The following is a 12,841-nucleotide window of genomic DNA, read 5'->3' on the forward strand; positions in this document are numbered from 1 at the left end:
TTTAAGTGGGAGGGAGGTACTGAACTCCCATTTTCTTCTGCACATAGTACTTGATAAAAATACCACTGATTGACTGATTCTGGCAGAATTCACTGGCACTATAAATGGGGCATAAGTTTCAGAGCAGGGCATCTGAGAAGACAGGGGTACCAAGATGGACAGTTTAAAGCCCCGGGCACTTATTGCCAACAACAATGATTCCATATGCCATAGCACCACAAGGGGCAATCGTTATATGCACACAATAAGGGCGGGATTGCTGATCAAGCATTACATCAATATTGGTGAAATGACTGTGTTACCGAATCTTCTGATTTGTGGCTTTAGCTTGCCATTTGAGGTTGAAAACAGCTGAAGGGGTGTGTGGATGAAATTCCTTTTCTTGTAACTGTGGTATTGCCAAAAGTCTATCTGTTTGTATGTTTAGGTCAAAAAACACATTTAAATTCAGCTCAGGCGAATTGAAAAATGTTGCTTTTAGTACATTTCTCTGAAGTGTCATTGGTTACCATTAACGATAATCTTAGCAGACAACTGATTTAACCTACTACAGCAAAGCCACCAGGTCTAAAGATCTTTCTTTCTTTCTACAAAGTTGGACACTATCACATATGTATCAGTACGCACATATCTTTTCATTATAGAATTTAAATTATTTATATTAATGTCTGCCTTCCTGGCCCAAGACTGTAAGCTCGTTGTGGGCAGGGAACATGTCTGCTAACTCTGTTGTATTTTACTCTCCCAAGAGCTCAGTAGAGTACTGACTAGATTAAACATAGATTTTATCTGGATGCCAATTCTCTCTCAAATAATAAAGCCAGCAGCTTTTCCCAATGTGAATAAACTACAAACAAAAACTCAGAACATTAGATTTTTTTTTTAACTATTTTACTTACTAGGATGACACTTTTATGTAAACATGAATCCTCAACCTAATCTAGTTTCCAGGGGACTCCCAGTCTATGTCCTGCACAATATGCTACATTATAGCCTATTACTAACAAGATAAAATGATGTTGGGTCCTTGAAGGCAGATTCTGTGTCTTTTATATCTTTAGTACAGCAGGTATCCTGAGTACTTAATGCAACCATAATGACCCCAATGACGCTAACTGGGTTTCATCCTTCATTTCATCGTTCCAAAATGGAAAACGAAAGGATACTACTCATCCATAATTTCACTGAATAACCGTTTTATGATCTCTAGCTTCAGCATCCAGAACAAAGGTACGCTTTTTTAAACATTATAAGCATTCCTTCTACAGTATTGGTGGTTATGTTCCTGCAAATTCCTGTTATCCAAAAATTGTCTGTCAATAGTTGCTTCAGTAAAAATATGGAATTATGGGGAAGATGGCTCAAAAGCAAGTGGAATAGCAAATTATTTCTAGTATACAGGTTCAAATTCAGGAAGGCTGGGGAAAATAAAATTGTTTTATATGCTTTCTTTATTTAATGGTATTTGTGAACGCTTACTATGTGCCAGGTACTATATTAAGCACTGGGATAGATACAAGACAATCAGGTTGGTCAGAGTCCAAGTTTCATATGATGATAATCATAATTATAATTGTGATAACTGTTAGCATTTACTGTGTTCCTGGCACTGTACTAAGCACTGGTGTAGATACAAGATAATCGGGGTGGACATACATACACAGTTTCCATCACACATGGGGCTACAGCCTTAATCCCCATTTTACATATGAGTTAACTGAAGAAAGAGAAGTTAAATGACTTTCCCAAGGTCACACAGCACACAAGTGGCCCAGCAGGATCAGTACCCAGGTTCTTTGACTCCCTCACCCATTGCTCTTTTCCACTTTTCACATTGCTTCTCTTCATTTTTACAAACTTTTAAAGTCTTAACAAGCTTCACTAGCCTAAAATTTGAAGTGAACTATTTACTACTGTGTCAGCTCTGTAATGCAGGGGTTATGTTTTTGAAGACTTCTATGGTAAGAAAGCTTTGCATTATAGTCCTCATCTGTTCATGGACTCTACAAGAAAGCTCACAGCTGTTTCATCCACCATTGTTACAACCTATCCAAAATGTGAGGTGAAATACTACATATATGAAAATTCCCTTTGCTTCCCGTGCTTCTCTGACATTGCTTTACAGTTAGTGGTCATTAGCACCTTCCAGGGAACAAATCTGCGATTCTTAAAATCAGTTTCAAGTAAACAGTAAATTTAGAATGCTAATTAAAGACTGAGAAAAGGGCTGCCATTCAGATGCTGTCTGCAAAAGCAATTCTGGCTGAGTGGTACTGGAGTATAACCAATTTCCAAAATCCTTATTATCATCATTTTAAATTGTCATCTTTTGTAGAAAACTCTGAAAGTCTAGTTTCTAGCCAACACTTTCTTCCACACTCTCTATACAACATAAGATAAACATGGAAACCAAAAAAGGATGGTTAAAATGCAGACTGTGCCCTATCGACTTGCTTCCCTATCACCCTCCCACATCTCCTATATTTTCACTAAGTAGGGAGAATTTTAAAACATATATTGGAAATTAATGTGATTAGGTTACTTTATTTCAAAAGTTCTATTGGCACATACTAAGAGCACTGAAAAGTAGCCAGAAGACCTATGTTTTAGCCTACTGGTCAGCAGCAATTTCAGGCTAAATACCAAAACCCCCATAATATCTATTATTAAAATGTTGGAGTTCTGGAACAGACCTGAGGTTGGAAAAAGAGACGTATTACCATTTTTCTGCACAAATGACAAACAATCCTATAATCCCCTTCCTGAACTAAATTAAAAATCCTCTTCATGCTTACAAATTTTTAAAAATCCATTTTTCCCTCCTATCCACAGTATTGAGATGGTTTGACATTATTGTACATTAGGCTACTCTGACTTTTGCCCAATTATGCTATGACTTGGCGAATGATCCAACTGCCTTAGTCTGGTGACAGTTTTAAAAATCAGTGAGGTCAAACTAATGCCCTCTTGTTGTTTAAAGGGGACCTCTTTATACTTACACATGCTCTCTCCTCCCCCGCAACACCTCCATCTCATTTTGGTCCTAATTTTTCTCTGCTCCTCAAAGAATGATGAAATATTTCTCCCATTTCTCAGAAAGCAGGATAGTTAATCATTAGTCAATCATTTTCCATCTAGTCCACACCACTTTTTTTTTTTTTACACCTAATTATCCTCTCTCCAGGGCATTCCCATACTACCTAGACAGAGTGTACAAAGAAAGAAAGCAGGTGTAAGTTCATGCACCTTTAACTCTATTCACAGAGCTTGTCACCAGACAAGCCTGGATAAGCATTGGCATTTGTTGGGGCATGAATGTGATTCAGGGATAGTCAGAGAGGAAAATGGAGAAGGGGCGGGGGTGGAGAAGATATCTTCTTTAAGGTTTACACACAAGAAGAGCTCAAGGAGCAGAAACAGCAAAAACTCAGTGAAAAGGCAGAGGAGAGGAAAGTTAACAAAGAGGAAGAGAGCAGATAGGCATGCAGCAATTGTCCACTCCCACTTGCCTATTTCTGGAGAAGCAGCGTGGCTCAGTGGAAAGAGCCCGGGTTTTAGAGTCAGAGGTCAGGGGTTCAAATCCCGGCTCGGCCACTTGTCAGCTGTGTGACTGTGGGCAAGTCACTTAACTTCTCTGTGCCTCAGTTACCTCATCTGTAAAATGGGGATGAAGACTGTGAGCCCCACGTGGGACAACCTGATTTCCCTGTGTCTACCCCAGCGCTTAGAACAGTGCTCGGCACATAGTAAGCGCTTAACAAATACCAACATTATTATTTGCCCCCAGCAAGTGTCCTAGCAAAAGCTCACTCGAGATTTTCACTTCCCTCCCTTTCTCCCTCCCTTATTTAAAAATGTCAGGCTCCTTTCACAGCTCCTGCTGCAGACCTGGGGAGTTGGGAGGGAGCAGGGAGAATTGAGAAAGGAATGACGTAGGAACTCTATGCTGATTTGTGCACATGGGGCTACTGTGGTTTGAGGGAAGGGGAGAGGCTGGAGAAGTAAGTAATGAGAGGAGCTGAGGACACCAGAGATGTGGTATGGTTTTATGATCACCGATTCCATTCTGGGCTGGCAGTGAGAGCTGCATGACAGACAGCGTGAACTCATTCACCACATCCTCACATGGGCTCCAGGTGCTGCTAGCCACTACTCTATTCCTGCTTTTAACGCCGGGTTGTAAAATGTCCTTGGGAGTACATATATCCTCAGCTTCAGTTCGCAAAATGTGGCAACTATCCTAAACTTCCCCACTATCAGTACCCTGCAGGAGATGCGAAACGGGTTGGCTCCTGGGAGGGAACCCAGGCCGGATGTTTCCATACGAGCACCCAACCCTGATTTGCTATCGGCAGACGCCAATTCAAGCTTCAGCTTCGAACCTTCATCACAACTTGAAGAAACCGAAGTTCGGCTATTTTCGGCACCTATGCAGTGTTGTAATAATAATAGCAGGAAGAGCATTTATTGAGGGTCCCTTTAGGTGCAGTTACTGTACTAAGCACCAAAGAAGAACAAAACAAAGAACTGATAACATTCCCTGCCCATAAGGAGTTTAAACGCTACAGGAGGTAAATATATTTACAAAAGAATCAATCAGTGGTATATATTGAGCACTTACTGTGTACTGAGTACTAAGCACTCGAGAGAGTACAATACAATACAGTTGGCAGACACCATCCCTGCCCAAAAGAAGCTTACAGTCTAGAGGGGGAAATAGGCATTAAATAAATTACAGTTAGGGAAAATGGAGAGCATAAGAATATATAGGTAGGTGCTGTGGGGCTAGGGATGGGGTGAATATCAAAGCGCTTAAGGGCTACAGATTCAAGTATATTGAGAGGATAAATAGGAAATGAGGGCTTAGTCAGGAAAGGCGTCTTGGAGAAGATGTGCTATTAGTAGGGCTTTGAATATGAGGAGAGTGGTGGTGTGTCTAATATGAAGGGGGAGGGAGTTCCAGGCCAGAGGAAGGACATGGCTTAGAGAAGCAGTGTGGCTTAGTGGAAAGAGCAAGGGCTTGGGAGTCAGAGGATGTGGGTTCTAATCCTGGCTCTGCCACCTATAATAATAATAATGATGTTGTTATTTGTTAAGCGCTTACTATATGCAGAGCACTGTTCTAAGCGCTGGGGTAGATACAGGGTAATCAGGTCATCCCTCGTGAGGCTCACAGTTATTCCCCATTTTACAGATGAGGTAACTGAGGCACAGAGAAGTTAAGTGACTTGCCCACAGTCACACAGCTGACAAGTGGCAGATCCGGGATTCGAACCCATGACCTCTGACTCCTAAGCCTGGGCTCTTTCCACTGAGCCACGCTGCTACCTATCTGCTGTGTGACCTTGGGCAAGTCACTTAACTTCTCCGTGCCTCAGATACCTCATCTGTAAAATGGGGATTAAGACTGTGAGCCCCACATGGGACAACCTGATTACCTTCTAACTAACCCAGCGCTTAGAACAGTGATTGACACATAGTAAGCGCTTAACAAATACCATCATTATTATTATTATGGGCAAGGGGTTAGTGATGGGACAGACAAGATCTCGATCCAGTGAGTAGTTCTGCATTACAGGAATGGAGTATGCAGTTTGGGTTGAAGAGGTGATCAGCCACGTAAGGTAGGAGGGGCAGAGGCTGAGTGCCTTAAAGACAGTGGTTGAAGTTTCTGTTTGATGCAGAGATGGATGAGCAACAACTGGAGACTTTTGAGGTGTGGGGCAATGAGAACTTTTTAGAAAAATGAGCCAGAGAGCAAGATTGAAGGATAGCCTGGAGAGAGGAGAGGTCAGCAGAGAGGTCAGCAAGGCTGAAGCAGCAGCCGAGGCAGGATATGATAAGTGCTCAGATCAGCAAGGTAGCAGTTTGGATGGAGAGGAAGGGGAGGACTGGAGAGATGTTGTGAAGGTGCAACCGGTAGGATTCGGTGATAAACTGAATACGTGGGCTGAATGTGAGATGAGTCGAGGATAATGCTAAGGTTATAGACTTGTGAGACAGGGATGATGGAGGTATTGTCTAAAGAGACTGGAAAGTTTTGGGGAGGGCAGGGTTTGGGTGGGAAGATGAGGAGTTCTGCTTTTGATATGTTAAGTCTGAGATTTCGGCAGGACATTCAAGTTAGAGATGTCCTAAAGGCAGGAAGAAATGCTATACTGTGGAGTAGGAGAGTTGTCGAGCCTGGAAAGGTAGATTTGGGAATCACTCTCCTAGAGATGGTAGCTGAAGCCATGGAACAAATGAGTTCTCAAAGGGAGTGGGTGTAGACGGAGAATAGAAGGGAACCCAGAACTGAGCCTTGAGGGACACCCACAGTTAGAAGGTGGGAGGCAGAGGAGGAGCCCGTGGAAGTGACTGAGAAGAAGTGTCCAGAGAGATAAAGAGAAGAACCAGAAGAAGACATTGTCAGTGAAGTCAAGGTTAGATAGTGTTTCCAGGAGATGAGTTGGTCCATAGTGTCAAAGGCAGCTGAAAGGTTCGGGAGGATTAGGATGGAGTAGAAGCCATTGAAGCAGCGTGGCTCGGTGGAAAGAGCACGGGCTTTGGAGTCAGAGGTCATGAGTTCGAATCCCAGATCTGCCACTTGTCAGCTGTGTGACTGTGGGCAAGTCACTTCACTTCTCTGTGCCTCAGTTACCTCATCTGTAAAATGGGGATTAAGATTGTGAGCCCCACGTGGGACAACCTGATTCCCCTGTGTCTACCCCAGCGCTTAGAACAGTGCTCTGCACATAGTAAGCGCTTAACAAATACCAACATTATTATGTGGCAAGGAGGAGATCACTGGTGACCTTAGAGAGGGCAGTTTCCTTGGAGTGAAGGGGAGAACAAGCCAGACTGCAGGAGGTGACAAGGAGACAATTGAAAGAAAGGAAGTGGAGGCAACGGGTATAAATAACTCACTCAAGGAGTTTGAACGGAATGGATGGAGAAAGATGAGGTGGGTGTGGGAGGATCAAGAGAGGGATGGGACAAAGGTACGTTTGGAAGCAGTGGGGAAAAAGCCACTGGAGAGTGAGTGGTTGAAGACAGAGGTCTGGGATGGAAGAAAGGAGGGGACAAATGTTTTAATAAGGTGTGAAGAGATGAAGGTCAAAGGTTCAAGTGGGAGGGGTAGATTTTTAACAAGGCAGGAGATCTCTCTCCTCTTGAGATACTGCTGGATGGAAAGACGGAAAGTCAAAGCAGGAGTAGGAGGAGGGTGGGACTGGAGAGGAGCAGGGGAGATTTTAGGGATAGCACTCATGATGGTTTCAATTTTTTCGATGAAATAAGGTGGCAAGGTCATTAGGGGCAAGGGAGACAAGGGGTTTGAGGAAAGATTTAGAGTCTGAATCAACTTTCAAATAATTTACCGTACATCTGAATCAACACATATACATAAGGCATAAGGATGGGTATAAGTGCTTCGGTGCTGGAGATGGCTGGTGATTTATATAATTAAGTACTGGGGATTCAACAGGGAAGGCTGGTTGGAGGGCTTTGAAAGTGGGGAGGGCTGGGGTCTGTTAGATTTAGACTGTGAACTCGCTGTGGGCAGGGAATGTGTCTGTTTATTGTCGTACTCTCCCAAGCATTTAGTACAGTGCTCTGCACGCACTAAGGGCTCAATAAATACGACTGAATGAATGAATTTCAGATGGAAAGGGGTTCTAAACTAGATGAGGGGGAGGGAGAAGAAAGACATGGGATAGTTAATTGTGGGCAGGGAATGTGTCTACCAACTCTGTTGTATTGTACTCTCCCAAGCACTTAATACAGTACTCTACACACAGTAAGCATTCAATAAATATGATTGACAGTTGAGAGAGAGGTACAGTTGGAAGGAAAAAATAGAGTGAATTGGGGAGTAGCGATTGTACAGATTATCAATCGGTGGTATTTCCTGAGTGTTTACTGAAGAATAATAATATTGTGTTATCTGTTAAGCACTTATTATGTGCCAAACATTAGAGTAGGCACCATACAATCTGTTCCAGTCCCACCTGAGGGAAAACAGGTACTGAACCCCCATGTTACAGATGAGGAAACTATGGCACAGGTAAGTTAAGTGATTTGCCTCAGGTCAAAAAGCTGGCAAGTGACACAATCAGGATTAGAACCCGGGTCCTCCTGACTCCCAAGCACTTGCTCTTTCCACTGGGCCACTTATGGGGAGGGAAGTAAATTGACAAAGACTGATTTAGAGCAACCTGGGAAGCCAGTGGAGGGGTCTGTAGAGTGGAGAGATATAAGCTCAAGAAGGAGACAGTATTAGATAGAAGGGTCCCTGGCCTGGAAGAAAGCCAGCTCCTCTCTCCCCACCAACCACCCATCCCAAATGTCATTCCGAATGTTCTGGGAGGAGGCTGGCCCCTCTGTCCTGTAGTGAAAAAGCTCCAATCCCAGTCCCCCAGCTAAACTCTCCCAAGGGAAGATGGAAGGGAATTCAGAGAGTTGGGAGCTTCTTGTGAGCTGGTAGATGGGCTTTGCCTGCATGTTATCCTGAGACGCCTCCAGAAGCGGGCTTCATGTAGTAAATTTATTTCCCTACTAAAGTTATTCCTGGGGGAAAAGCAGGCTAAATTAATTTTATTTCCTTAATTTAGGGGTTATCTAGATTAAACCCCCAATTTATCTAGATTAAATAGTCAAGCTGAGGCTTTGATGAACAGGAGTCAAATGCCCTGAAGCCCAACAACCAGCATTTGACTCCTGTTCATCATAACCTCAGCTTGACTCAGATGGTTTTAAACTTCAGTGGTTATCAATATTACCATGCATGCCTTGACTTCATTATTTTCTTTTGTGATCTTTTCCCATCTGTGTTGCTAGTTAAATCCAGATTTTGATCATTTGGTTGTTTGGGAGTCTGTTTCAGGCATTTCACCTACAGCCTACACAGAACTCTTAACTGCATTCTGGTGGGAGATTTTAATCTCACATCAGCCTTGGATGACATTGCATATAGAGTGGTCAGTCATTTTTGCTCTAGTTCAGTGGTATACGACAGAACAGCCCCAGTTTTGATGTCCCAAGGGTCAAGTCTTGGTGAAGTCTAACAAGTGTGTTCTGAAGTTATATGAACAAATGACGCTAGTTAGGCTGAAGGTGAAATATAGGAAGGTGGAAAGGACAGTTCAGCATACCTCACCCTCCAAATCCCAAAAAAACCAACTCAGGATTAGAATCTTCTTAAGAGTAAAATTTAGCCCATATCCACTTCACCAGTATTTTGTGAGAATAATCAAAAATGTTATTTGTTTGGTTTGGTTCAAACCACCAGTCCTTAACTGGCATTTCAGATCTTTGTAAAAATGAAATGAAAAGCTAAAATATAGAACCCAAACTCAAAAACTCTTCTACCTCATAAAGACGGGGTACAAAATGAAAATTCTTTTCACCAGCCTTTCAGATCCTGCTGCTCACATTACATATAATTTCATCATCTATAAAATGAGGATAATACCTGCCCACTCCCTAGTTTTGTGATGATATAAGATAAAATGAGATAATGAGTGTGAAGCACTAAGTTCCTCCAAGAATAAAAGCAAGACATTAATTCAAGAATTATTATATAATTAACCATTATATATGTCAATTTCTAGTTCCTTCTGCAGAAACCTGAATCATTTCCTTCATATCAAATGCAGTGAAATACAAAGGAAGAGGAAGAAAACAGGTACATATTAAAAGTAAGAGGAATCTTATGCGTACCAAAAAGGAAACGTAATGAAATTAAACCACCTAAAAGAAAGTACAAAAAACAACAAAAAATCTTCCCAAAATTATATTTATCCTACCAGACAGTTTGTGGATACCCATTATATGGTTTGTATATCATGTTCAATCGATACACAACCTCTGGTATTGAGACAAGCAAAATTTGCTTTTATCCTGAATGCTGCTTACCTTGGTAATCTGTTTACGGAAATGGGGCATCTTCTTCATCAGCTGGGTCAGAGCACTAAGTGAAGCCTGGAGAGAGTAAACATTCCTAATTAAATTAGCTCTTGAAAATGAATACTTCCTTATCTCCCTCCCTTCTTGTTTTTCCATCTTTAGATTTTGTCCTAACCCTAAATACCACCAAACTTCTGCAAATCAATTCTACTCCAGATGCTCATCAGGACTTACACTATATGAGTGGTACTTAAATAAATTATCTTGGGGTCACTCCTAAAGCACTCCTAAAACATTTCTATGATTGCAGTTCCATGACAAATTGAAGTTATCCAGGCAGAATGAACTTACTCAAACCAAGAAAAATAAAATCAATTTCACGCTGATGTAATGAGGAAATACAACTTTACCTTTCCTTCTGTTGCTTTTTTGGATGATGAAATCTCTTTCATAAGCTTGGGGAGCTCTCTGCCAAATTGGAAAGAACAAGAGATTGCTATGTTACCACAACATGTTAGATCTCTATAGACTACCATTAAGATGTTTAAAGGATTTAAGGTAAGGAAAAAAAAAAGAAAGAAAAATAAATGCATCCTTTAATGCTCAGGATAGTATAAGACACACATAATGAAGTGCCACATACTCTAGCACAACTGCAATATGTCGGTGTCGAATTCTGACCCAGAGGTCGTCGTCTTCTTCCAGGACTGCCTCCTTTTCCTTTCCACTAGGTCCATCAGTTTTATATCTACAAGTAAGAATGAACAGTCTAAGACTTTTATCTTCGTAAAAGAAAAGGAAAAATACACAGCAGAATTGCCAAGGGGCTAATAGTATACACACATTTCTAACATCTACTGATTAGAACTTAGAATTAGAGAAGCAGTGTGGCTCAGTGGAAAGAGCCTGGGCTTGGGAGTCAGAGGTCATGGGTTCGAATCCCAGCTCTGCCACTTGTCAGTTGTGTGACTGTGGGCAAGTCACTTCACTTCTCTGTGTCTCAGTTACCTCATCTGTAAAATGGGGATGAAGACTGTGAGCCCCACGTGGGACAACCTGATTTCCCTGTGTCTACCCCAGCGCTTAGAACAGTGCTCTGCACATAGTAAGCGCTTAACAAATACCAACATTATTATTATTAAAATGGGGATTAACTGTGAGCCTCACGTGGGCCAACCTGATTACGCTGTATCTACCCCAGCGCTTAGAACAGTGCTCTGCACATAGTAAGAGCTTAAATACCAACATTATTAGAACTTAGAAAATTAACAGGCAGTTATTCAACTACATTATTTTAAATTGGGAAAATTCACAGACAATGAGGCAGGTTTATAAATAAAATACTCATCTCAAAATTTACTTCTCTCACCTCAAATCACCATAAAATTATTCTTAACCTTCATTCCCAGCAACACTCTGAAGAAGGGGGGAGTTTGGACAACAGAATAAGGAGATACTTTCCTAATTCTGGCTTCACCAAACAATCCTAGGCAATCAACTGTATTTATTAACTATTGTGTGCACAGTGCTGTATTAAGCACTTGGGACAGTACAATATAACAGAGTTGATAGAACATTCTCTGCCCAATCTTCACACCTCTTACTGTTTCTGGAAGCAGGGAGGCATCATAGTACGTATTTCCAGAGTCTCAGAGAGTTAGAACAATCTTTGAAGGACTGAGGACACTCATGCAAGCTTTGAAGATATCTCACCTAACTTTTCCCTCACCTGTACACTTTAAGCATTCAAGATCAATCAATAGCATTCATTGAGCATGTTCTATGTGCAGAGCACTATACTAATTATTTGGAAAATATGATCCCTGGCCCCAAGGAACTTAAAGTCCAGCAGTGGGAGGAAAGACAAATAAATGAGAGGTAGGAAGGAGTAATAGAGTATAAAGACATGTACATAGTGCTGTAAGGTGGGTAAATGAGTATCCAGTGGCATAGGTGGTGTGGAAGGGCTGAAGTGGAGCTTGGGGGACGGGGCTGCATTAATACATTAATCAGGGAAGGTCTCCTGGAGGAGGTGTAATTTCAGAAGGGTTTTGAGGATGGGGACAACAGTGACCTTCTGGATGTGAAGGAGGAGAGAATTCCAAGGTGGAGGGAGGGTCTATTGCATTGCACTCCCCCAAATGCTTAGTAAAGTGCTCTGCATAAAGTAAGCACTCAAAAAATATCACTGATTAAGTGATTAAAATATACTGCTAAAATATCAACTGGGGTATGCAAGCTGCTCAGGAATAGTTGGGTCTACCTCAATAAAAACTGCCTCAGCTTCCTCATTTTGGTGGTCTCATGTTATGAAGAAACGATGACGGGCAAGCAAACAGAACTGCAGCCAGCATTTCAAGTGCAGAGATACCTTGGTTTTGTATACCAGTAATTCTATACCATGGCTTTCTATTTCTTTCCTGATGTTACCCAGCATTTTGTTTCCTTATCTGTCTGCCACCACACAGTGGGCCAATTATTTTGTATAAAGAAAGATGTAGGTCTTCAGATTATACTTGCTTGTATGTATCATTCTCAATTGGAAGCAGATCATAAGCCATTGCTTGAAAGGTGAGCTCATGAAGTACAGTGGAGACTGGATCAAAACCACGGTCAATTATTAGAAGCTGGGAATGAGTTTTACCCTGGAAATAATGAGATAAAAGAAACTTAACAGTGGGGTGGTGGTGTTTTATAACAATCTAAAAAAAAAAAAAAGACTCAAGAAGCCACAGAACATCATAATCTACTTAGTGCTATTACAACTATGTGAATGAAACCAGCAACTAAATGGAAATCTAACATCACCAGACCAATAATAATATGAACAGTGGTTTACTTGGGAATTTAGTGAAAACACCAAAGCCTGTGAATCTCACTGCAAAGAAATATATAGTGCTTCATATCAAAACTAAAAGTTCCACTCTTTTAAAGTATATTTGAGGTGTCTTAATAA

The 12,841-nt window shown here is 41.5% G+C and overlaps 2 protein-coding genes across 3 annotated transcripts in view; one reads left to right on the plus strand and one right to left on the minus strand.

Moving 5' to 3' along the window:
• Window positions 1–1,243, plus strand: part of AKNAD1 (AKNA domain containing 1) — a 59,927-nt gene extending 58,684 nt beyond the window's left edge. Inside the window, exon 18 of the transcript XR_005659959.1 lies at window positions 1,062–1,243. The gene's annotated coding sequence lies outside the window, so the exon portion shown is untranslated. The remainder of the gene's footprint in view (window positions 1–1,061) is intronic.
• STXBP3 (syntaxin binding protein 3) overlaps window positions 1–12,841 on the minus strand; it is a 65,369-nt gene that overhangs the window by 15,044 nt on the left and 37,484 nt on the right. For both annotated transcript variants that reach the window (XM_029063018.2, XM_029063019.1), the window contains 4 exons: window positions 12,406–12,530; window positions 10,529–10,633; window positions 10,296–10,353; window positions 9,895–9,960 (listed from right to left, as the gene is read on the minus strand). In XM_029063018.2, the coding sequence (XP_028918851.1) occupies window positions 9,895–9,960; window positions 10,296–10,353; window positions 10,529–10,633; window positions 12,406–12,530 (354 nt within the window). The remainder of the gene's footprint in view (window positions 1–9,894; window positions 9,961–10,295; window positions 10,354–10,528; window positions 10,634–12,405; window positions 12,531–12,841) is intronic.

This window comes from Ornithorhynchus anatinus, chromosome 4 (assembly GCF_004115215.2).
Source record: "Ornithorhynchus anatinus isolate Pmale09 chromosome 4, mOrnAna1.pri.v4, whole genome shotgun sequence".
Taxonomy (NCBI): domain Eukaryota; kingdom Metazoa; phylum Chordata; class Mammalia; order Monotremata; family Ornithorhynchidae; genus Ornithorhynchus; species Ornithorhynchus anatinus.